The sequence below is a fragment of the Cephus cinctus genome, unplaced genomic scaffold, assembly GCF_000341935.2.
Source record: "Cephus cinctus unplaced genomic scaffold, Ccin1 Ccin1_scaffold1097, whole genome shotgun sequence".
Taxonomy (NCBI): Eukaryota; Metazoa; Arthropoda; class Insecta; order Hymenoptera; family Cephidae; genus Cephus; species Cephus cinctus.
This window is the reverse complement of record NW_014333609.1, coordinates 168,040-192,548: the sequence shown is the minus strand read 5'-3', so window position 1 is coordinate 192,548 and position 24,509 is coordinate 168,040. Positions and strand designations below refer to the sequence as shown.

Below are 24,509 nucleotides of genomic sequence, written 5' to 3'. Positions count from 1 at the left end.
ATCGTCGAAATTTCAATGAGTAAATCTTATTAAAGATTTCGCATTAGTTCGAATTTTCGCCGATAAGAGGGCAGCACCTCCTGGGCATGATATGTGGCGCCATCTCTGAGAGAACGAGTGAACTTTCTCCGATAAAATAATTCCGAATTCAATTTAAAAATCCCATCGTCGAAATTTCAATGAGTAAATCTTATTCAAGAATTTACATTAGTTCGAATTTTCACCGATAAGAGGGCAGCACCTCCTGGGCATGATATGGGGCGCCATCTCTGAGAGAACGAGTGAACTTTCTCCGATAAAATAATTCCGAATTCAATTTAAAAATCCCATCGTCGAAATTTCAATGAGTAAATCTTATTAAAGAATTCGCATTAGTTCGAATTTTCGCCGATAAGAGGGCAGCCCCTCCTGGGCATGATATGGGGCGCCATCTCTGAGAGAACGAGTGAACTTTCTCCGATAAAATAATTCCGAATTCAATTTAAAAATCCCATCGTCGAAATTTCAATGAGTAAATCTTATTAAAGAATTCGCATTAGTTCGAATTTTCGCCGATAAGAGGGCAGCCCCTCCTGGGCATGATATGTGGCGCCATCTCTGAGAGAGCGAGTGAACTTTCACCAATAAGATAATTCCGAAAGTAATTCGAAAATCAGCTATATCACGCTGGTACAGATAAAACTACGATAGGGCACTTTCAAAAAATCCCTTTACTTTTTGCAACTTGCAGATCGAGTGAAAGTAATGGCAGAGAAACTGCAGCATAGCCGAAAAGGGGTGTAAGGCGTAAGGTTGGAGGGGAAGGAGAAGGATGCTGTTAGGACGGAGGAGTGTAAGAAAGAGACAGAACTCATTCGCACTCTGGGATATTCGCATAGGGTAAAAGAATATCAACGTGTATAAGTGTTTAAAGATAATTTATTCAAAATAAGCAATAATGATACAGTATACAAAGTACAGATGTACATACATCGTATATGGCTTGCGAAATATTAACAATAACAGTACCATTAAAGATGTATTACATATATTACTGCAATATAATATACGTGTGGTATGTTACATGCGCTACCACTTTGGACTTTTCTTTTTTGAAAAGACATTTTAAGAACTTAATTTTTAAGGATATATTAGGAGGAGAGTGATGGAGATATAGGAAGGAATAGGAGATTCGAAAGGTGTATAAGTGTTACAAGATAATTTATTGGGCAAATAAAATAAATACAAACACAATTTTGGGCAACTTCCAGTACTTCTAAATATGCTTTTCCATATATGTATATGCACAGTTTTAAGTGTTAATATTTTACTTTATCGATTTAATTAATTATTTTAATGTTCCAAACACCTACTTTATTAATATTTCTAAGGGTTGCTTTGTGAACCAGCAGGGGTTAGCGGAGAACCTCTGCCCGCCAAGCTACGCGTTCGTTTTCACGTTTAGCTCGGCTGCGACGGGATTTACATTGTCAACGGAGGCGATGATCGCAAAATCCTACTTCCAGACTCACCGCTACGATTTAGCGCCATGATTTTGGTATCGCCTAAAACCGTAGCGTTGTGAATCTCCCTATTCATCTCTGTGCACAGGAATATTGAAAATTCGATTACAATTGGAAAAGCATAAGGAGCATTTTTTAGGCATTACAAACATATAAATTTTTATCCTTTGACGCTAACTTCCCGACGGTCAATATTTTTCCTGAGCTTGAGCCTCTGGATGGTACGTTCTAGTAGAATTATGTGGAATTTATACAAAAAAACTCACAGTTCGTTATCTTAAATACGAGCTTCCTTGAAGATAATTTTATTCTAAAAAACCTGATTCTGGATCATAAACATCATAATTCGACACTTGTATACACATCCCGAAGATAAAAAAACCTGCACATATGATTGCATACTTCAGACTGGATCTAAATATAAATATGATCCTAACGAAAGCCTGCACTTTGTTTGATTTCTGGTGCACTACGCGTTCGCTCAGTACAAAGTTCCACAGGCTTCTCATAAATGTCGATTATTTCCATTTCCGAAAGTCTATTTCTTTTTTTCACGCAGCTCCGTGCCGGCCCCTTAGCATCACCAGAATTGTCTACGCCAGGTTGAATATCCGAAAATGAATTCAAACCTTTTTCCACAGGCAAGGACTGTCTCGCAAAATTCTCTGAATATGACCTGAATATAAAATATTCAGTATAAGCTTTTGTTAGCGAAGGAAATGAATATTCAACATCAAATACTCACTGAGGTGCGGATGCTTTCGTAGACTCTTCATTATGTTTTCTTCTACATTGCATCGTCAACTTCGCTATCGTCCTCGCATCCACATTGATCGTCTTGGTTTTTTGAGCTTCGCTCTTCAACTTCTCCACATTTTGTGTCAATTGCTGTATATGCATCTTCAACGTTGCATTTTCGTGTACCAGCCGACTGTTCCTCTGCACGACCTGGAAGAAGGTCTCGAGAACAACTGGATCGGGTTCCAACAATCTATTAGGAGAATAACAGGACAGGAACTTAAAAAGTTCAATACTGTCTTCAAACTACCTGCAAGAACTTTGCTTTGCTCATTGGCAAAGGTTCTTGAAATTTCTCGGAAACAATAATATTCAATTCCTTTCGAGCTTCGTCAAGCTTCTCCATCATATCTGCCATTACTTGCAAATGCTCTCGCAACAGCTGATCTAGTTTCTGTCTCAATGAATCCTTGGAATGTTTCATACGTAAAAACTTGATACAAAGGTTATAGGTAGTTTCACTTTTTTCAATTAATTCATCCCTCAGCTGTTTATTTTCCTCTTCAAGACCATCGTGAATCTTTTCAAATTCCCGTTGTTGCTGCTGTTGCGCCTTAAACGTGCTGCCAAAACACTTTGCTTTGTGATTCTGCATCTCCTCGCAAAAATGTTCCTTTTCTTTCTGATAGAAAAACCTCTCATCGTCCAGCTGTTCTGCAATCAAAATGACAATTTGTTCTTTTATCGAATAAAGATATTCTTGACTCTAAAGAAACTTACGCTTCAAATTCCTGTTGCATCGTTGCTGTTTCTTCAATTCCAAAGAGAGTCTCTCAGTCTCACGATGCGCGTTTTCCAATTGATTTTCCTTCAATTGAACTGTATTCTCCAATTCCACTACATTCCGATTCAGATGCACCACCTAATATGAACTCCCAATATTCATTCCCATGTAAGTGTACAAAGTTGGCGAAAATAAATGAAATGAATAATTAATCCCATTCATCTCACTTGTTGCCGTAGCGTTGTTATCTCTTCCAGCGATAAACATTCCGCCTTTTCAAAAACTGTGCTGCTTCCGTTTTCCGTAAAATCTGCATTCAATTCAACACTCTGCATATCACAAATATCCGTAGTAGTGCCGATCGAGCTACAGGGAGCCTCGTGAGAAGTTTCAAGTGACTTTGAAAATCTTCTGCAATATAACAAATAATTGAAATATTAATAAGAAAAGTCTGTAACAAATAATTTTGATAGATTTACAAAATCAACGTATCGATCCACTGCTTAATCCCTAAAAGGAATAGTAACTTACTTAGATTTCGATTCGAAATTCAAGTATATAAATGATTCCCAAATGTTTAGTATTCACAAAATTCGTTTTTATTAAGTTACGAATACCAATCGTACTACAGACCACTTTCTCAGCCGAAGAGCCACATAGAGATATAACGAAGATTGTGATAAAACATTATACAAAAAAGAGTGAACATGTTGCACAGCACAATCGTTATAGCCACGAGTCGCACGAACGCACAACTTTCTTACGTCAAGATAGTCAAAGACAACAGCTATTTGGCTGTCAATATGTCAGTAGCTATTGACAAATGACAGATAGAATATTCATTTTCGGAAAATCTGACAGATTCACTAACCTCAAGATTTTCTTGGGCAATAGCCGACTCTTCGAGATAGTCCTCTTCATTAGAAACAAGTTTTAATAATCGATTGACCTTTCTGCGATGAAAACCCTCTTCATTGGCATCACGATTTCAAAAGAAAAACCAATTGAAAAGTATAAATATATAAATAAACGCAACTATTAAAAGTCTTAGAAATAAGAAAAATATCTAGAATTAAAAATCAACCCAAAGAAATATGACTCTCGTGTGTTCACATGAAAAAAACACAAATGAATCGAACATGGTCGTATTCAATGATCGAATAAATGCCAATTAAAAGTTATGTGAAATTTTTTATTGTATCGTTATATGTACAAAATAGGTGTACAGACCACTACCAATCGCACGGTCGTCTCTTGGTACATGTTTAATAAACACATGAGACGTAAAAACGTCGCCGTGGGGTAAAACGCCTGTAACCCGTCTTCTATTATCTTTCATCAAAGTGGAATGAATGTCGAGAGATGACACATTAATATGCTTTCTTCTTACTTTGATCCTCCTGCTAGCTGCTTCAAACTCGTCTAGTAAAATAATGTAACGTATATGGGAAACAGAGTCGACTGGATCTATCAGAGTCCAGCGCCATACTCTGTAACAAATCCCAACCCCTCGCACGTATCGAAATAAATTACATTGGTTTTGTCTCGTTCACACAATTTACTTAAAAATGACGTGCTTGGTATGTCTACACCGCTTTTTAACAGCATTGGACTCTTATTGATCTTTCTGTTATATTGGGCTAGGACATATTATATACTCTTGCGCCATTGGAAGTTTATCGGTGCGAACACGATACTGGAGTTAGAGAAGAATTAACGTATGTGTTGTGTATATGATAACTGACTGTATCCTTTGTATGTGTCTGCAATTGTTACATCATGTCGCTACATCCGTCAATGTCTTCCACGAATTTCGCAAAGGACAGCTGGACCAAGATTTTCAATTTATCGAATTTCACCTACTCTCAGACACTGATGCTAACTAAAGATATGTCGATTAGAATCTTGTCATTGTTCATTTAACTTGAAAAGTAATAGCGAATAGAAAAATTTGTAATTTTATTTTGAAGAAAAGCCAAAATACACTTTAATCCTCGTCTTTGAGTGTCAATTAATATATTACTTGATTTTACAAGTTTCCAAAGTGTTAAAAGAAACTTTTCCCGCAGTTTTATTGGTCTTCCAATCTGATACGTAGAAATATTTACTGCAAGATCTTTTTCTGAGAGTCCTGATTGTTGCCGGAAGTGAATTCTTTCCGAGTCTTATTTCCGTTTGACGAAAGCAATAAAAAAAAAGCGGGAAACCTAAGACTTTTAATTACGTAAGAAAAACCTTTTGCTGCTATAATATTTTATTCATCTAACAACTCTCAGAATTGCTTTTACTTATTTGTTTCATTTTGAAACATCATATTAGTCCAGCCGCGATCTCGAAATTCGGGATACAATGTTCGTCGCCTAATAGTGTGATAAAATGATACTAGATTCGCAGAAATGCGGATGACAATGATGGACTTACGCATATTAGTCTAACCTAAGAACGTTTGGTGTGTGTCTGTGTGTGGGTGTGTGCTTTTTTTCTTGCTTAAGGCTCACGCTTATTTTTTCTTGTTCTTGATGGCCTGATTTTTGTTTTTGGCCGCAATTGTCAGTTTGGCGTTTTTCTTCTTAGGTTCATCGTCTTCGTCATCTTCGTCCTCTGGGTCCTGCATAGCAAATAAAAAATATATCCATCATATTTCCTTTATTTACTTCATTAACATTGATGATCCTTATAATAGCGCTTTCGCATGTATGACAAAACTATTAATATCATATACAAGATACCAAACTACGACACAAACATCAACCAATAAATATTCTTATTCGTTAAGTAAATATATATTGCCTGCAAGGCGTAACGAGATGACGAGTATAAGAAATTAATTACGCCAAAATAATAGTCAAAGCGCCAAGATGGAGAAAGAGGTTATATGAAATATGAAAAAAATAAAAGAAACGAGAGGGCATTTGGAAATATTATCGTTTATTGTACAAAAAAAAAAAAAGAAATTAAACTAACAAATGCGAATGAGAACACAAAGGAAACTAATATAAATCGATCACATTTACGAGGACACGCAAGGTCTGTCATATACCCACTGCCCAAAAACGTCGTCCAATTTTTTTCTTTTTTATGAGAAAATTAAAATAACGATTCTTCCGAATGATTCCAATAATTAAAAAGGAAGAATTATTAGCCTAGGTGAGATTATTTGTTTATGCCATTTTCTCTTTTCTTTCAACTAGCACACTACTTGTCTACGGCCTCGTCCATCTTGGCGCGTTTGGTACCATTTTTTTTACCCTCTGCAGAATGTTTGCGTTTCTTTTGCGGTGCCTGAAATTACGTTATATCTTATTTATATACAATGCAACACACAAGTGAGACAAATTACTCGTAGCTTTGCTCATATTAACATAAGATTCATTTCTGGTTTACTAAATGCTTCGAATAAATGCTACAGCAGCCAATTATTCAGACTGTTAAAATTATGATAATATTAGCAACACATGCATTGCAACAAAAACACTCAACAGGCAGTAATACAAGCAAGAAAATGGATCACTACAGATAACGAAAGTTCATTAACTTGGACTATATAACCAAATGGAGTTATCCAATTCAATAGAGACGAGTTGATAACAAAAAAGTCATCGTGTTAATAATTATTGAATGTATATTAACGTGGTCCGTGAAAGTACTGTGACAAATAATGATGAAGCTAATGCTTTGGTAATGAGGTTTGTGACTAAACAGCAAATTTTATAATTCTAAAGAGTGAGATAAAGTAATTTAAAATAAGGAAGTCTATATCAGAAATTAATACAAGCTCTTGCGTGAATCTATCATAAACCTTTGCATTTAATGATGTTACAATTCTAAATGATCATTCATATGTAGTTCTATTTTTTTCGTTTTCTTTTCATTACCTTTTCGTCGTCCTCGTCGTCGAGGTTTTCCTCTTCCATCTCATCGTCCATATCGTCAAACTCCTCCATGTGTGTGCCTGAAAAAAGTACATAAGGAACGTTGTTTGACTGTTGCCTAATTAAGGTGGATCTTTATAATCATGCGGACATCATCAATCTAACCGTGTGTCACAATTAAAAAAAAAGAGAGAAAGGAATTAGATAAGTTTATACAACGATAATGTAACTATATGAATCGTACTGAGCAACTGAAGGATTTCCAAAATATAAGTACATTGAACTGCAGTCATTAGTTATGATAAGAATTAAATCTCATTTTACGTAATTATGTATTATCGTAAGCGAAAGGTACACAGGATACAAAAATTTATCTTTTAATTGAGATTACGTTACGTTTGCTTGTGCGAAGTTTTTTACGCGATTGAAAGACCGCGGCCAGTTATAAATATCGCACTTCTTTCAAAATTAATCAAGCACAAAAGTATACATACTTTAGATATGAGGAAAATATGATAATAAAATTAATAATAATCGAAACGTTCGTTGTAGCTATAAAATATGTTATAGAGTAAATAACAATATTTAATTTCTTAAAAAACTTAGCAATTTAAAAGACGGTAAAGATCATTGAAAATGTTGGTTAATATTATGCAATGTAAATATTTATTCTTACCAAGGAGATTGTGTCCTACTATGTGAACTGGTCCACTTCCTTTGACCAAGGTGAAGGTAACAGGGGGGTCGGGAAAGCTAAGATCAAGAATGATTTGCGCCGTTTTTCCCATCTCCAGTAAAGCAATTGGAGTTTTGATGGGGCCTTTGAGTCCCATAGCTTCTACCTGAAGCACATTGAGCTCACCAGGTTTAGCCTCCGGACCCAGAAGTGCCTGAAAAAAGAATTAAAATAAATTACATCTCTGATCATAATATTGCAAAACGTAAAATTCACTGAACAAAATTTAAAAATTAAATATTTTGAAGAATAGAAAGTAAGGCAATATTTTGTGTAAATTGAATAAATACAGAACTTCAATGCCCATACAGCAAAATCTTTTTTGTAACAATTATAAGTGTTAAAGCGCTTAAAATTTCCACAGTTCCATAAACGCAGGTAAGACCTTTATTTTCCATAAATGTGCAGGCCAGTAACGAGGTAGAGCGTTATTGGGGTCCCTTTTATGTTATGGATTTTCCTTTCTCATTGTTCTGGGATTCCCAGATCCTTTATGCGAAATTTCCGTTAGGGGCCCAAGTTGCCCTGACCACAACCATTTGGCCGAAGCGTGGTGAGAGAGAACGAATAGCAAGAAAGAGTAGAACGGAAGTAGAAGCCCCCACGTTGAAAAATGGCGCCAAGCATAAAATCAAGTCTAAAACGCATCCACGCTAGTTTGAACCGTAACTTTCAAGGAATAACGAAACTTGGCCAACTAGGCACGTCAAATACACATATTTGTTTCAGGTCGGCCACGACACAGTGTAAATAAAACGTGTACGATGAAATTAAAGAAGCTAATAAATTCCCAAAACTATCCGTATTTAACATCCTTATCAAAACTACTACGAATTCTCATACAAATTGCCACAGATAAAATAAATCAGGAAGGATACGGCTTGTTAAAAAAAAAACCACCCACAAACTCTAAATACCGTACGAGTACAAATAAACTATGAATCAGTTCGTTAATAAAAAGACAGAAAATGTGAAGAAATAAAAAAAATCATCGTGGCGCGAAATAACGGAACATTTTTAACGTAAACCAATGACTCAAAGAGTGGAGCATAAATACAAGAATTCACTAGGAACTTGAACAGTCTCAATGGAAAATTCGTCACTATATACACTAAGTCGTATTTTAAACACTGTTGAATAAATTAGGCACACAAATAGATAGAAACACATTGCTTAACGTAAAAATTAAATCTTAACGTAGCAATAAGAGGACAAATACAAAGTAGTAAAATATACCAAGCAAGTAGTGCGAACAGCTACCCGACAAGGAATCCCTCATGGCGCCAAATGAACGCCGCGAACGAATGAATATATACAAAAAATAACTCAACGTAAAAAACGTAAGCCAATTATATAAAAGAATGACAAATCTAATTGATTAACTTACCATTTTGATGATGAGCTTCTGGTCGACACCAAAATGCTGGTTGGCTCCTTCCGCGTCGTCGTTCTTGTGCTCTGGGTCCCATACTTCGCTAGAGTTTGCACCCTCGAGAGTGATTCCTGTAGATGGAAATCACAATAAATTGCCAATTCAATAAGGTGAACGTTCGACAGAAATTACATGCCGGCCACAACGCACTCGCAGTTGACTAAGCACACAATGGGCTCGCCACAATGGCCGAAAGTCTGCCGGCGTCTCGAACAGTGCACCGCGTATTTGCAATGGCCGGCCTGCCGTAAGTAGCAATGCGTGCAACGAAATAACGAAACCATTATCATCTACGTTCTTCACTTTGTAATATTTACCGTATAGATATTCCTCTGCCATGGCGATCGGTTTGATATTAGCAGATTCTTGTGAGTAATGTATACGTCGATGGAGTGTGCGTGTCCAAAGTGTAAGAGAGAGAAGCCAGAGACGCTGCGCGCACAACGGTCACTGCGAGAATCGCGAACGTTAGTGGTTGCACGTGCTGCGTGAACGCGTACCAAATGAGTTTCGCGTAGCCGGCCTTGCGCGCCTAGAATACGTTCCTGTCTCTCATTGGCTGATATATTCTCCCACCACTAAGCAGCGTTGCCAGGTTTATCAACGCCAAAAGCACCGACGGCATCTTCGGGGGTGTCTTTTGGCCCCTATTATGCCTCGTTGCTTCTAATACCCGTAAAGTGGGGGAAAGTATGATGGATGCCTTTAGGAAATTTTTGAAAAAATAAAGTGCCGAGGACATTTCGTATGCTTGTATGCTTGGCTACTTTTAACATAATATAATTTGCAATTGCATGCACAAATTGGATTCTTAATAGATATCGGTATTCGACTTCGATTTTTTATTTTTTTGATGAATTAGTTACTGAGGTTATAGGTACGGTGGGAAATTCTAAAGAAATATATAGTAACATTTTACGGACATACTTGCAAGATATGATCTACATACAGTTATCTATTATGATGACCATTTATTTTTTCTGGTTATTTTATGCATATTTTATTTTTTAATACTCATAAATTTGTAAATTCATGAACATATTTTATATTTTATGTGTTAAGGAAAATAATGTTGGAAAATTAAAATGCATAATTCTGTTATTCTTCTAGCCCTACTTCTTTATTTTACGCTGAAGTTTGATAGCTTTGATAGGTCTTCGTTACGTGGAAAATCTGACAACGATGCATTTAGATACGATTGGTCAATGAGACATCTGCTGGTAAAAGTTTGCAGCTGGCACCCGCGTATTGACAATGTAAATATTGTGGAACATATAAAATTACATAGAAACGTATATAAAGGTGATTCTATAAAAGAAAGGATATCTTCGTACTCCTATTACGTGACGCTGTTTATGTGACTTATTTTACTACGCCAGTCATTTAGAATACTTTCGAGAAAGGTCTGAAAACCATCACTCGACGTGGTGCGCCTCGACATGCCTGCCGATTTACGTATTTTCATATTCTTTTCATTGTTCTTGGCGGTATTAGCCGTGAATGATGGAAAAAATGAAAGTTTTTTCGTACCGACACACGAGTGGCAAATAGTAAAAAAGGGTAAGTCAATAATGTGGGACTATTTTTCACGGAGTTAACTCGTCGGACCGAACACCACGTCAGTCAAATGTAATATGTAAAAATTCAAGAGTAATTTTACTAATTGTGCTTTATAGTAATTATCGAAAAAAATGTATGATTTCTTATAAATTTAAATTATATAATATACAAAATTTTATACTTTCTCTTAAATTAAGTGAATACATTTGGATATCCAATATTTGCAGTAACGTATCTAGTATTTTGAAAATGTCTTGAGACATTGAGTAATGCTACAAATATACGGTTCTTATTTGTTTCTGTTTTATATAGTAATAATTTAACCACGATGGACCGAATGCTTTAGGCCACTTAATTGTCTGTTATGTCATAACTGTCCAACACTTTATTAACAAAATGCATTATGCACAGCTTTTATTATAATATTGATATGAATGTTATTTTTCATTCTTGATATACTTCAGTTACAAAATAATATTGTGGAACCCTGAAAATACGTAACTGTGTTCGCAATGCCATCTAGTAGAAACATCCCTCAAGTTCTATCTTACAGGAACACCAATCCCACAAGGCTTGCATATAAAGCACAATTTTGAAACTGGAATAACAGAAGCGAAATTAATGAATCCGGATGATTCATCAGAAGATCAGTCAAAAGAAAAAGCGGAAGATGAACACTTAAAATCATTAATACTCCATCCTGACGAGGCGATAAATCAATCTAATGAGAAAGATTCTATGGAAAAAATCGTAAATGAGGCCCAAAAAATGAAGTTGTCCGTAAAAGAACTAAAGTCACGATTGAAAAAAATCAGATTCGATGATACAGTAGTTCCACGAGACTTAGATGTAATTATTTCAAAAACAAATTTTAGTAACAAATTATTCGTATTAAATTATCTCTATATTTTTTTACTACAGAATGACGACGCTCGTCCAACGTCAAATGAAGGATTCAGAAATTATGAAACATTAAAGAAAGAATTTGAGGCACTCGAGGTAAATGTTTCCAACGACGCTGAAATAATGACAGCCTTCATGAAACGCTTTGATCAGCACAAAAATTCTATTTTGTCTGGTACATTGACAGTATCAGAGATCGAAGACATTTTAGATATACTAAATAATTTAGAATATCTACTACATCAGATTGATAATGCTCAAGTCTTCACTGATATGGGCGGGTAAGTATTTTTGATACTATTAGAAACTACTGTTATTAAAATAAAATTGATTGCCGTTCCTGACCAACTGATTTATCTTTCAGGATGACAAAAGTCATTTATCCATGTTTGAATGCATCGAATAATGAAGTTAAATCAGAAGCACTAAGATTATTAGGTGCTGCAGCTCAATCCAATCCAAAAGTACAAGCTAAAGCTTTAGAAAACGATTTTATACAAAAACTCCTGCACATGATAACAACTAATAATAAGGTGGAGGTCAGATCCAGATGTCTGTTTGCTCTAGGCGCACTGATTCGTAACTATCCGGCTGCACAAAAAGCACTGATAAATCATGGTGGTTTGGAAATCTTTGGTGAGATTCTTGTGGATGGTCCACTACAGACGCAAACGAGGATAATGAAGTTAATTAATGACTTAATAACTGAAAGGCAAAACGTAGGCAAACTCGTGGATGAAGAACAGCGCCAGAGACATTTTAACCAGTACAAAAGCACTGCTTTTGAGGAAAAAATTGTTCTACACAATTATTGCAAGCATTTGAGTGACCTATTAGTGAGAAGTATAAAACATGAGGTGACTACGAATTTTAATATGGAAGATCGTGACTTTCTAGAAATCATCTATGAGAGCATGATCACAGCCAATTCTGTATGTCATGATAATTTCGTAAAAAAAAGAGACATTGTCCTTCCAGCTCTGAATGAAATGCTTAAGTTTTATCAAAGTCTCGATGTACAAATATCTCCTGAGGAGGATGATCTATTCAGACATCTTCTACATCTTGTGGAGATATTTAGCACAGTTATTGACCATTCTCATGATGAGCTTTAAAGGATATATTTTGTTGCATTAAAACACAGGAGGCTGACGTTTTGAACGCGCTTTATGCACAAAGGAAATCTTAGATAATGATATTATAGGAGAATCCTTTGTTACTAGTTCTTTTTTGAATTTTTGAATGCGTGATTTTTTAGGGTTACGTATATGTCGTAACTCAAATGATATCCTGGTGCTGCAGACGATATAATAGACGAACCGAGTTGTCAAAACCTTGTCATAATTCACGTCGGCTCAATTATACATTATAAAGATTTTATTCGAAGAACTTGAATTTTGCGAATTTCATTTGTAAATGGATTCATTCATTATTGAAAAATATTCAGTTTTCTCTATGCCAACGTGTCGTGTGGTAAGTAGTTTCATAATTAAGCGTGTTAACGTGCGCGACACGGCGTGACTATAGCTTTGAAAATAATATATAATCTAAGACTGATGTGACTTACAGTAAGGATACATAGTACCATAGTTTTACATAGAAAATATAATGATAACGGCGTTTGGAGACACGTTTTCTTTTCCCCCAAAGATTATATTGTTTATGCGAGTGCCGATGTAGTATTTATTTATGGTGTGCGGCGTTGAATGTGTTGGCGATAGAACAAACATATTTTTATAGAAATAACCTTTACGTGGAATATTACATAATAAAATGTAAAATGAATTGTTTTTTTAAAAGAATCACGCATTGGCCATTAGTATTCCGTGCGCGGTTTGCTGTGAATTTTCAGAAATTTTTACAGAACTGTAATTCTGTATCAGAGATAGGGGGACCCCTACCATCTAACAATAATTTAATAAATTAGTGGTATGGATTTGAAAAATTGTTACCATTCCGAAGCTTAATAAATTGTTTGTTAAAAAACATTCGAGTACTTTTTTCGAACCTCCTGATATTTCTTGATAAAAGCATTTACACAATATCACTATGTAATATTATAGTCACAGTTACAAAGACAATATACTTATGATAAGGTAGTTTACTTTATTTATAAAATATGGCGGTTACACGTGATCAATTCGATAGTAGTCACGATCCATACAAAAGGTGCTCAAAAAACTCGCTGGTTCCATAGTCAGCTTCCCAAAATGATCGAATCCTTATTTACACATAGCTATGTAAAAGGCACTCGCGCGCTACATAATTTCAAGAACAACTGTATTTCTTACTGCCTTTTAAGTACAAATTGTATTCAACTGTTAATCGTACAGTGCGCACGAACTGAATTGCAGCACAAAGAGGAGAGGGATAATCGAAGAATCATCTGCTACATCATTGTTGAATCATTAATATCACAATTATCTTTCAGATACGCACAGGATATCAAGTTTTTAATTACTATTTTCAATTCACAAATGATTTTCAAAATATTATCACTACCATCTAGACAGTGCCTTTGTATATCGTACTAAACAGTCGGACTTTCTTTTTGGGATTTAGCAATAATTTTTTCAAAATATGTCGGCTGCAGCGTCCACTTCTAATTGTTAATCCGGCAATTGCTTATTAGCAACATAAAAAATATACTTTACATAGGTGTTTTTACGTCGAATTGTCTTATGTCAACTGAAGAATCACTAGCTACTCATGCGCAGTCAACTTTAAACCTTATTTATTACAAACTTTTTTAATATAACGGAATCATATTCTTTGTGTACGTTAAAATATCACTCTCGTATGGCAATACTGATACTACGCGGGATTCGTTTTCTATCCTGCGTTTTTTTAAAGTGGTCATTAACTCGATACAAGGAAAACGTGAATTCTTACGCTGGGGTTTGATTGAGCACTAAGTCATCTTACAGTATGGAAAACGTATTTATATTTTTATATATATGTATAAACTATTCAAAGAATGTAACAATTATCTGTCCCTCAAATTATACCGGGAAAAAATACCATCTTCCTTTTTACATTTATGGACTCGTGCTAACGTCATTGTCCACAATACAAACAGAATGCTTTACGCAAAAAAACAATATTTAAGTAGAACATTGGTACACAACTGATAACACCATGAAATTTGACAATATTGAAGTCAATTATTGATAGTACTTGTAGAAAGGAAAACACACTGATTAAAGTTAACAGGTCACATAGGGGCGGGGGACATTTTTAACGCAAAAAAAATAATTTAGTTTTCCGTTATGTTCTAACGCCAATCATTACACACTACGAACCGTTGAAGTTCGTTCAGTCAACATTAACCGTTATTATCTTTTGATAAATCTGCAATTCAATCGCTCTCCGAGCATTGACCATTATTTATGAAATTTAAACACTATTTAAAAAGAAAAAGGGAAAAACTAGCATTTCTTAGTCGCAAAGAATAGTCAGCATAGCCATCAGTGTTATTCCTAGAAGTAGGGATCCAAATTGTTTCAATGATTCCTTTGGATTTGTTTCTTTGAGTAATTCTGGTAGAACTGTTACTAGACCGATGTGCAAAAATCCACCAGCGGTAAATGGTAATATCCAACTGGTTCTGGCCTCTGTAACAGCACACAAAAAGTTGTAAATAAAAATCCAACAACTTAAAAAATTCTGTAATTCAAACCAAATTTGAAATACTGACCAACACCACCTCCAGAGCACAAAACAGCAACGAGGGCGCCAAAAATTCCACCGCCAGCGGTCATTATTTGAGCTTTGGCAGCGTCCCACCTGTTGAAGCCACTTTTTAGCAAAATGGCAAAATCGCCAACCTCGTGTGGTATTTCGTGCACCAAAATAGCGAGTGTTGTGAGAGCGCCAAGCCTGAATGACACCAGGAATGATCCGCCTACAGCTAATCCATGAGTGAAGTTATCGATACAGTTGGCCATGAGGTTCAAGTAACCGATAATGCGTTTAGGTTTCTGCTTCCGAATTTCTGTGATGTTATCACTTCCCACAGTACTACTCAAAGTCGACTGGTATGCACATAATCCATTGGCATTAACATTCTTAATGATACCGTTAGACTGTCCAGTATTTTTTAAATATCCATCAATCTCTTGCGCTATCAGATATCCGTTAGCATTGCCCTTCACAAATCCATTCCTCTTAGTGGCATTGAATACACTGGCGTCCTTGATGTATCCATTCTTTAGATTCTTCACATCAGATAATGGATGAACGATATTTCTTGCAAAACCATTGGATTTCATCCCATTCTTCATGAAGTCTTTCTTGGCACCGTCTAGCTTCAGACAATTGTTGTTCTCCAGTTCCGTGTGGGAATTATTATTCGAAAACTCTTCTTTCTTCTGTTCTTCTTCTTCTTCCTCTTCGTCATCCTCCTCCTCCTCCCCCGCAAACATCTTCTCCGCCACGATGAAGACAAGGAAGCCTGCTAGTACCCAGAGTCCGCAAACCACAGAACGGTGTCCGTCATAAGCTGATAATACAATAAAAAACAGAAGATTTTAATTTTCATATAACATTCACTAAAGACAATTGTTTGTCATACAATTTTTACAATGCTGATCGATCTAACCCACTTACAGTAGATTCAACTTTTAGAGTGGATCAGCGGATCTCCTTGAATTTACTGAATTCGTTCTACGCCTTGCAAAGTGCGAAGGCCATATTAGTGTTATGTCGTTAACGTATAACTGTTTGTAATAATAAATAACAGTTTTATCGATACAAGAACATAACTGCTTTGTTCGAAAATATAACAATTTGTCGGGAGCCTCAACAATGGTTATTTATAACTCTGCTTGTTTAATGTATTCATCCTCTGACAAGCTGATACGTACGTAGTTAATAAGAGTGAAATGGTATCGGTATTCGAGATACTACTAACGATTTCAGGAAGCTACAATTTCCATTTGTGGTATACACTTAAAACAGTATCTTTCAAAACAATAAATTTAATTAAATACGTCAAAAGTATTGAAAACTCAGCATGACCTGACCGTGGCAAGAACAGGTTACAGTTGACTGAACTATAATTGCTCATTTAACTTCGAAATCAACTTCTAACGAAATTCGGAGACTTATCACAAAACCTTTTAAAGTACATTAACTATTTAACACTTTAGACGACTGTGAGCAATGTGGTAAAACTGAGCAAAGGTCTTAAAATAGAAATTGAATTTCTAAATGATTACGATTTTACGATCAGTTGAAAATTGCCAATTGCAATTCCCAGCTGGTGCTGACAATCACTATAATCATTTTCTTCTATTTCCTTTAATTTTCCCTGAAATGCCAGAGAGGTAGTGGGTAGCATTAGATAGGTCGGTATTCAAGTTGCCGGATAAAATTGTCAATTCAAATCAGCAACTGGTGCACAATAGGGTTTGGCATCACCATTTAAATCATTTAAAGTGCTCGGATGACTTCGTATGGGAAACTGACCTCGTGGGCGTCATACGGTAAGCATAGTGCCCACATACGAGCAGTGTGAAATTCATAAGACATATGTGATCCTTGTATTAACCGTGCTACTAGTATTGGCTGTTTAGAAATTCCTGTTTACCTTTATTAAGGTTTTTATTTGCCCATGCTTCTGGTAGAAGATGCAGGAAGACATCGCCAAGTAGGCCGCCTACTGCAAAACTCAGTAGCATCTTTAGCGTACCGGCGCTTGCTGTAACATAAAATGAAGATCCTCGGTCAATAATACAGATAAATTGAATTTTTACATAATCTTCGAATTCCACGTTTAGAAGGTTATGTTCTTGTACGTAGTTACGCACTTGTGTGTCTACCGAATGTATGTTTTTATCACGTTCTGATTTGCTGACGCTCCCAGCAAGATAACTCGAGATTGGAGGCTGAATTCTTGTGCTGGAGAAAGTGACGCGTGTTAATGCTGCTGCTAAGAAAGAGACTGGTCTCTTGGTACCATTATGCTAAAACGACATATACAAATGATTTTGAAAAGAGCAAAGAATTTGTTCCTGTCAATGGTATAATATCTTATTGAATAGATTGCTTTGTTCGAATATAATTACTATCTTACATTAGTTTGGGCGGTATGGTGAAGGAATTGCATATTTCACATATTTTTACTTTTACCAGAGCTACGGTTATAACGGCTGACCTTAGTCACACTCAAACAAGTTTCTCTGAGTTAATCACAACGTTTTCAAATCTTTTTGATATCGCATTCGACCGATAATCACTTTTCAATAGTCTAACGTAAAAAGAAGTAACTACAACAATAAATAAATGTATATCTGACGATTGAAGAAAAAATATTTTCTAATTTCTGTAAATCCTCAATAAGAACGATATGGTCTGAGCCAAAATTTTTTATCACGCTATGACATTACTGGAGCGAGTGGCCCGTGAAAATTGTTTATTGAAAAATAACAAAATTTCTATCCTATTTGCTCCGTAGGTACCTAAAACCCGTGGCTGCAAACCGCTGATAATATGACGTCAAGCCATAAGACGAGACCTAATATATTTTTTACACGTTTATTCGTGGCCGAATGAATCGACGTCAAGATACTCATGAAATAACAAGCAAGCTCTTTGGCTTTCGGTAAATATAAATTTAAATTAAATTAGTTTATCGCTCATCTCATCGTATCCTGAATCTTGCGCTATGTAATTATCTGTAACTATCTAGCAAGAAGGAGAACGATGAAATAGACGAATAGCACAGCAAATTTTACTTAAATAAATGCCGTACGATAACGCTGATCTTGACCCTGGTTGATCTTGTACAAAAAAAAAGCGGAATTGCACTGTTCTTGAACCAATGTGCCTTGATCTAGTTTGGATTGCAAACGGGATTGGCTGCACGTAGCCTTTGCTAAATCAATAACGGATCTAATAACTACGGAAATACAAATCAGAAAGATGGAAGACCAATGGTCCAGCATGGAAATTTTATAAAAGTTACGCCCGTCAGTAAGACTTACCAATGGCGACCTAATTGATACAATTATGATAAATTTCAATGACACATGTCCAATAATAATTCCATAAGACTCGTCGACTACAATGTATTATTATCAGTAGCATGTGATTCCTGCTGGTAAACTGTTTATGAGAATTAAACGAACCGAATATCCTGATTAGAATCTTTTTCTTTGATTTATCAGACAATGACGATAAGTACTTCATGATCTTCGCGCTACACAAATGCACTCACATACGTGTGCAGGGACTTCGTAAAGAAAAAAAGACATATCTATGAATGGTGTAATGAGCATTGCTATCGTTGATTAGCAGATGCGAAAGATTATTGGACTTATCGTTCATCATGGACTGACATCAATTTGCGCAATCGCGTTGCTTACAAGCGCACTTATACTTTAATAAGCAATTAAAGAATTATAAGAACAAGAAGCCATTTCATTTATTACGGCTTATGTGATCAGAAATCAATGAAGAAGCCAATTTTTGGAAAAAAATCATATCCTGCCTGAGGGAACATTATCTGTTAAAGAATTTGTACAATCATACAAATGTAACGTGACACATGTTTTTATTCAGATGGAGCAAATACGATAAATAATATTAAATAACACACGCAGTTCGACGTGTCTGATAATGAAAAAATGAGAGTATTTTTTTTTCCTGGAATGTATACGAAGAACGATCGGTTTTTCCCTCGGTAGATTACAGACGTTTTTAAAAAAAAGCCGTATAAAATTGAAACCCTCTTTATATCATGACGCGTAATCTGCGAGACATGCGTATCAGTGCCCAGCGAAATAAATAATGATGCATCGATATCGCGAATGTCGTATCCGTTGAAGAGTGAGCTGCGGGAGCTCGCAATTTCTACAAACAGAAAGTTCTTCGTTGTGATTAAGAGAAATACGATTATTTTATAGTCATTAAGTCAAATTAATTACTAGTCTTTCTCTGCATTCTTAATTCGACATTTGATATGCAGTGCAATGTCCGTTTTGTAAGTTTTAATGCGGCTCTTTCACTTGGCGATTTAGCAAACAGTACTGAAAACAACATTTGCTTTATCTGCTGACACTGAGTCATCATCACGAGAGTCCCACCAATCCTTGAGAAGAGTCATTTTCGTTACAAACGAATATTCAGTGCCGTCGATTAAAATGTGATGCTGCAATGGGAGCCCCAGGGACTTTTGGAATTTCGCTGATTGTATTAGCTGCGGTTGCATAACAGGATGTTATCTCGTACATCACACGTCTGACAATGCCACAGAAACAGGTCGAGATAATCGTACGGGCAAAGATCAATTCCAATGGTATCGTTGGTGAAATTACAGCGTGCTCGACAATTTTACTAGTAAAAAAGGCCACTGAGCGAGTCGTTCGATTGGAACCAGTAATCTTTAGATATACATTACGTCATTAGCTAAGTGGACAGATTTCGAGAACTAGTTTTCTTGTGTGTCTTTGCGATCAATAGCATTTGTTGCATTACGACGATCTGGAATAAGTGTGTAATTATTATGGATCGAAGAAATAGTATAGTAATCAACTATACTCTGTACGAATCTTTATTGAAAAGAAAAACGTGTAGGAGCGTCGTAAGTTTAATATATTTAGGCTGTTTAGGTTTTCGAAGAACTGTGATATTGCTAAAAAAGGCAATCGATGGATATTTTATTCGATAAGATAAAATTTAATCAAAACGTGCCGGATGGAAGATCTTTGTTATTTGACACACCTGAGATCTGACGGATTTATTTTATATGCGCACTTTGCAATTCCTCTGCGCTTTAATTATTCAGAAAGCGTTAAATTGGAGATCTATTTGGGTTAGAGCTGTGAAAATATCTGTTGCAATACGTAACAGTTTGTCAGTGGAACTATTCTTTTTTTTAAAGAAATTTCGTAAAAAGAACTAACAATGAAATGGCGCCCGATATAAATTGCACTAGTGCTCAAGGCCAATGCGAGAGAATGAATACAATTAATTGTGAAACAACTGAAGTTGAGTAATTATGCGAAATAATTACAGATACGGCAAATATACAGGGACGTATACTTATTTTGGATTTAAATCAGCATATGCTCCGATTACTTTATCATTTATAATATAATATTTTAACATTGCGAATCGTTATTCTTTCAGGATTACATGAATATTGAATGATAATATCACTAAACAAAAAATCAAAACGGCCATAATAGAAGTAGAATCCTTAGAGAAAACATTGACCTGAGTCTACGACTAAACTCTTCTAGAACATTCTCTCCTGCGCCAGTCATGAGATACCTAACCCAACAATGGGCAGTAAAATAGCTGTGGTAAATTCTATTCCTTAATTATCTTTAAATGCTTCTTTAACAGAAAGGTTCCTCTTGGAAATAGTTCATTATAAATGCAAAGGGATCCTCCAAATTTAGATTGTTATAAATAAACGATATTTTAAAATGGCAGGAATATTATGAAAAAAAGAAAAACCAGTGTAGGAAGGACTGATTTCGAAGAACGTTTCTCTCTAGATAAAAAATGTATCGCTAATATTTAAATTCCAACAATTGAATATGGATATTATGAGAAACCAGAAATATGTTGCAAAAAAAATAAAATTGTTTCTGTAACTGTCGCTCCTCGATCAGAACACAATCCAGCCTAAGGGGAAATAACTCAACCTTAAAACCGGTTTTTATTAAAGCATTACTATACAAGCTATTTACAAGCTATTTATTTACATATTCCTGTATCAAAATGGCGATCACGTGAAAGACATAACACGTTTACTAACGAATCGCTTGTGATAGAATACCAACAAAATTCAATAAGTGAAAGACATTGCAGTAACTGCTTAAGGTTTTGTTTTCTTGTGTACATAAAGAAAATTCTTGTCTATTTCGGTGTATCGGGCTGGAACTAAAGTTCAAAGTTCAAAGGTTTCGTGACATCGTTAGTCGTTAGTCATTTAAATACTAACAACACATTCGCGCGATACCATAAGATTCGAAGACAGGCTCCTGACTGTCTAATTCCATAATGCATCATGCGAAGAATATTTTCATTGCATATCATGTTTTTTCTCAGCTTCTTTACGATAACAACATACGACGTCTGGCTTTTTAGATCGACATACAATGCAAAATAAAAGTAGTATATTAATTCGTCGGTTGATTCCGCAATGTGGATCGATTATACAGGCCTCAATTGACCTTGACCATATGAAATGTAAAACCGGTTACGCAAGAGTCGTATTGGAACATACTTTAAGGAATTCTAGTATTCAAAGTTTTTTTGATTAGTGATTGTTCATCTAATAGAAACCATTTGGATATCGATAATGAATGAAAAGGAAAGTATCGTACTCATCACTAATTTCTGTCTCTTATTTACAATCCAGGAGACTAACTTATCTTCTACGGAAACAATACTGTACGAAGAATTTTCATTAATTTGAATTAACAGTTTACGATAAGGTATTTCAATGTTTACCAGTCTACTTGGTACTCTGAATGCCCAAGTTTTTTCTTGGCGGCTGGTACTACCGTTAACAGCAAGGTCGCGAGTTATGAGCATCTTTCGAGATAAGTCTAAAGAGAAAAAGTGACTTGAACCCATTAACTTATACAATTTTTATTGTCTCAGTAGCGATACTGCGATATTCAGAATTGTTGTACGATATTGCCAATGTTTACTTGAGAAACTAAAACTTATTGCGAATTTGGTACGCGAATTTGCAGTATTAGATCTATAGCGCGTGGCACGTGTAGCACTTGTTGTGCTACACACGTTTCTTCTTGTTTTTTGCGCCTATTTTTAATATTGAGTTTCATGATACTTCACGTGGCAGCACTCCTCTTATTTATAGAAATGCGCGTCAGTCTTTCGCTGATATCTGGGGAGCCCGTACGACATAGCATCGTGGATTCTGAATGACAATTCTATGATAACAATTCACTGGCCTTTGTGTACAACAGAAAAATGTATAATTACTGTGAAATTTCTCGTTTGTGATTGTGGGTTGTACATTTGACAGCTTTTAATGAAATATCTTCTCACTGGAGGATGTTGCACAAGCCTGGTGACTAGAATACTCAGTAACTCGTGGCTTTTACGTATAGAAAATAGTCATTGCACAACTCAATGTAATTTAGCCAACAAAAACAGCATTTGAAAGTTTGTACTACCATAAGATCTGCTGTTGTATTCAAGTTTCTCTCTTGTCCATTAAAGTATAATAGATTAGCACATAGCTTAGACATATACAATAATGTTACTGTTGTAAAATCCAATTCAAAAATAAATCTTATAAAAATTCTTTGACAGAAACAATTCTTTATCATAAGTAATTAGTTCTGTATCAGACCGCTTGAGAGTCTATACTCAAGAAACTGTAAAAAATGATATATAATTACTCATAATTTAAGATAAAAAGACTTTACCTCCATTCTTCAAATTGGCACCTTCCTCGATAGGAATAACCAACAAGGGAAGAACTCCAGACAGGCCCACCATGATACTTCCGAGAAGAGAGAAGAACCATGGTTGATACTCAAAGTACTCTATAGCTGCATTCCATGGGGTCCAAATTTCTTCTGAGACAATTTCATACAGCATTCCTGCATCCGTACAATTCTCCATACACATAGTCATAGCCATTGCAATTAGCTTATTGTCAAAAATATAGTTCAAACTTCTGTCGTTACTCCTAGTAAGCACAACACTCCAAATATTGACAGTTGATATTTACGCTGTATGTTGACTTGGTGATACGTCTTCTATTAAACAAAGATATTGAATAGATCTACCAGACCTCGTATATGCCATAAACTCCTAGTGTGAGCAATCTTCTTCAATCCAGTAATACAGTAACTTGAGGCTCCAATCCAACTGATGATCATCCAGTGCACCGTACTAAAGAGTGTTGTAATTTGTATGCCATTTACGTTCTTTGGTTTAGTTTTGAGCTCGGTATTATTAACCGATCGTTTGGTCGTGGTAGGCCGTGTTGCTTCTTGGATGTTCAAAGCCTCGCCGTCTCGGCAACTATCAGCGACCGACTAGCCTACACTGAGGACTGAGTACGGACGTCTGAAGTTAGACTCTTAGTCTTGATTGAATAATCTCTAATTATTTCATCCCGCTCTTAGGCGAGATAATAGACTGTATAGCTGACCGCGTGCCCGGCCAGTTTCACAAAATCCTGCTTCAACGTACTGTGGAATTGTCGTTCAGAACTCTTCAACGTTACCACGGGTAATGCGCATTATGGCGTCCACACTAGCTTTATAGGCGCTTGCTGTTTGGAGGGAGAAATATAAAAAGAGATGGTGAATAATGGAGTATAAACATGTTAGAGAAAGAAACATAGTTTGTAGTTCTGCAGTGACCATGAAAATCGATAGAGGCGCTGCTGTGCGAAGCGTTCGAACAAAGAAAATGGAACGTATGAAATGATTATTAAAGTGTATGCAGGAGCTTTTTCATACTACAAATTGCAGGGTCCTACGATGCACTTCTTTTTTTTATAAAGAAGCCAGTCGAGTCTTAGGTAGAGATAAATTAATTTTGGATCAGTTTCATTCTGCAAAAATGATATCACTTATTGCGCAGTGCATGTTCACCTGTGAATAATAGTTATTTTTGGGTGATATTTTTAATAATACTTAAAGGATATATTCCATTTACAGGTTGTATTATTCTGGCATTGACAAACGTGTTAATACTTTATTTAGCTTACATCTTTTTTAAAATTATTGGGTCTTCTGTATTGATATACATATATATATTTCATCGATTATTCATTGTACATTCCTTATTTATTACGTTGATATTATTGCTAAATAAGAATGCGAAATATTGCGCGTCTTGTACTCAATTTATATATTCCAAAGCAATCAATAGTAATTCAAGAAATTTCCTCTTTCTCCTACTATTGAGTGTGTAATAAATATTATGATAAATGTATATCCATTAATGTAAACGAAGTAAATAGCAAAATAAAATT

General features: G+C 35.6%; 4 protein-coding genes and 1 long non-coding RNA gene across 12 annotated transcripts; 1 reads left to right on the top strand and 4 right to left on the bottom strand.

Moving 5' to 3' along the window:
- Positions 1–1,335: 1,335 nt before the first annotated feature.
- LOC107272034 lies at positions 1,336–4,044 on the bottom strand. Of its 3 annotated transcripts, none has more exons than XM_025089298.1 (6): positions 3,556–4,044; positions 3,252–3,435; positions 3,021–3,162; positions 2,551–2,954; positions 2,248–2,450; positions 1,336–2,178 (listed from the first exon to the last, which is right to left on the bottom strand). In XM_025089298.1, the coding sequence occupies exons 2-6, from the start codon at positions 3,357–3,359 to the stop codon at positions 1,935–1,937; spliced, it is 1,101 nt and encodes a 366-aa protein (XP_024945066.1). In that variant the 5' UTR covers positions 3,360–3,435; positions 3,556–4,044; the 3' UTR covers positions 1,336–1,934. The 3 variants fall into 3 exon arrangements, with proteins under 3 accessions (XP_024945066.1, XP_015604219.1, XP_024945067.1); XM_015748733.2 differs by having other exon boundaries at positions 3,896–4,044; XM_025089299.1 differs by having other exon boundaries at positions 1,878–2,178; positions 2,248–2,493; positions 3,896–4,044.
- Positions 4,045–4,195: 151 nt separating this feature from the next.
- Positions 4,196–9,574, bottom strand: LOC107272035 (nucleoplasmin-like protein). 2 transcript variants are annotated; one of them, XM_015748735.2, is made up of 6 exons: positions 9,382–9,574; positions 9,020–9,135; positions 7,573–7,786; positions 6,900–6,976; positions 6,232–6,306; positions 4,196–5,632 (listed from the first exon to the last, which is right to left on the bottom strand). In XM_015748735.2, exons 1-6 carry the CDS (start codon positions 9,401–9,403, stop codon positions 5,525–5,527), a joined length of 612 nt encoding a protein of 203 aa, XP_015604221.1. In that variant the 5' UTR covers positions 9,404–9,574; the 3' UTR covers positions 4,196–5,524. The 2 variants fall into 2 exon arrangements, with proteins under 2 accessions (XP_015604221.1, XP_015604220.1); XM_015748734.2 differs by lacking the exon at positions 6,232–6,306 and having other exon boundaries at positions 9,382–9,569.
- A 732-nt stretch (positions 9,575–10,306) lies between these two features.
- Positions 10,307–13,056, top strand: LOC107272017 (nucleotide exchange factor SIL1). 2 transcript variants are annotated; one of them, XM_015748702.2, is made up of 4 exons: positions 10,307–10,624; positions 11,178–11,473; positions 11,546–11,808; positions 11,892–13,056. In XM_015748702.2, exons 1-4 carry the CDS (start codon positions 10,504–10,506, stop codon positions 12,640–12,642), a joined length of 1,431 nt encoding a protein of 476 aa, XP_015604188.1. In that variant the 5' UTR covers positions 10,307–10,503; the 3' UTR covers positions 12,643–13,056. The 2 variants fall into 2 exon arrangements, with proteins under 2 accessions (XP_015604188.1, XP_024945063.1); XM_025089295.1 differs by having other exon boundaries at positions 11,178–11,808.
- A 554-nt stretch (positions 13,057–13,610) lies between these two features.
- Positions 13,611–23,774, bottom strand: LOC107272018 (zinc transporter ZIP13 homolog). 4 transcript variants are annotated; one of them, XM_015748704.2, is made up of 5 exons: positions 22,945–23,774; positions 17,338–17,428; positions 17,118–17,228; positions 15,225–16,028; positions 13,611–15,141 (listed from the first exon to the last, which is right to left on the bottom strand). In XM_015748704.2, exons 3-5 carry the CDS (start codon positions 17,206–17,208, stop codon positions 14,966–14,968), a joined length of 1,071 nt encoding a protein of 356 aa, XP_015604190.1. In that variant the 5' UTR covers positions 17,209–17,228; positions 17,338–17,428; positions 22,945–23,774; the 3' UTR covers positions 13,611–14,965. The 4 variants fall into 4 exon arrangements, with proteins under 4 accessions (XP_015604190.1, XP_024945064.1, XP_015604189.1 ...); XM_025089296.1 differs by lacking the exon at positions 17,338–17,428 and having other exon boundaries at positions 22,945–23,121; positions 23,253–23,774; XM_015748703.2 differs by lacking the exon at positions 17,338–17,428.
- Positions 19,066–21,988, bottom strand: LOC107272019. Its single transcript, XR_003061108.1, has 2 exons — positions 20,252–21,988; positions 19,066–20,011 (listed from the first exon to the last, which is right to left on the bottom strand). It is a non-coding gene; the product is annotated as an uncharacterized LOC107272019 (long non-coding RNA).
- Positions 23,775–24,509: the final 735 nt, after the last annotated feature.

Excerpts from the sequence above, each read along its gene's own strand:
- LOC107272034 (XM_015748733.2), bottom strand. The coding sequence starts at position 3,945 with ATGAAGAGGACTATCTCGAAGAGTCGGCTATTGCCCAAGAAAATCTTG. Across the intron at positions 3,436-3,895 it reads TTGCCCAAGAAAATCTTGAG|AAGATTTTCAAAGTCACTTG; the intron begins GTTAGTGAATCT and ends GTTATATTGCAG. Across the intron at positions 2,955-3,020 it reads ATGCAACAGGAATTTGAAGC|AACAGCTGGACGATGAGAGG; the intron begins GTAAGTTTCTTT and ends TTTTGATTGCAG.
- LOC107272035 (XM_015748735.2), bottom strand. The coding sequence starts at position 9,403 with ATGGCAGAGGAATATCTATACG. Across the intron at positions 9,136-9,381 it reads GGCAGAGGAATATCTATACG|GAATCACTCTCGAGGGTGCA; the intron begins GTAAATATTACA and ends TTCCATCTACAG. Across the intron at positions 5,633-6,231 it reads GCGCCAAGATGGACGAGGCC|GACCCAGAGGACGAAGATGA; the intron begins GTAGACAAGTAG and ends TTTGCTATGCAG.
- LOC107272017 (XM_025089295.1), top strand. The coding sequence starts at position 10,504 with ATGCCTGCCGATTTACGTATTTTCATATTCTTTTCATTGTTCTTGGCG. Across the intron at positions 10,625-11,177 it reads GTGGCAAATAGTAAAAAAGG|GAACACCAATCCCACAAGGC; the intron begins GTAAGTCAATAA and ends TCTATCTTACAG. Across the intron at positions 11,809-11,891 it reads GTCTTCACTGATATGGGCGG|GATGACAAAAGTCATTTATC; the intron begins GTAAGTATTTTT and ends TTTATCTTTCAG.
- LOC107272018 (XM_015748703.2), bottom strand. The coding sequence starts at position 23,161 with ATGGCTATGACTATGTGTATGGAGAATTGTACGGATGCAGGAATGCTG. Across the intron at positions 17,229-22,944 it reads TGCCAATTTGAAGAATGGAG|CAAGCGCCGGTACGCTAAAG; the intron begins GTAAAGTCTTTT and ends TTTATGTTACAG. Across the intron at positions 15,142-15,224 it reads GTGCTCTGGAGGTGGTGTTG|AGGCCAGAACCAGTTGGATA; the intron begins GTCAGTATTTCA and ends GTGCTGTTACAG.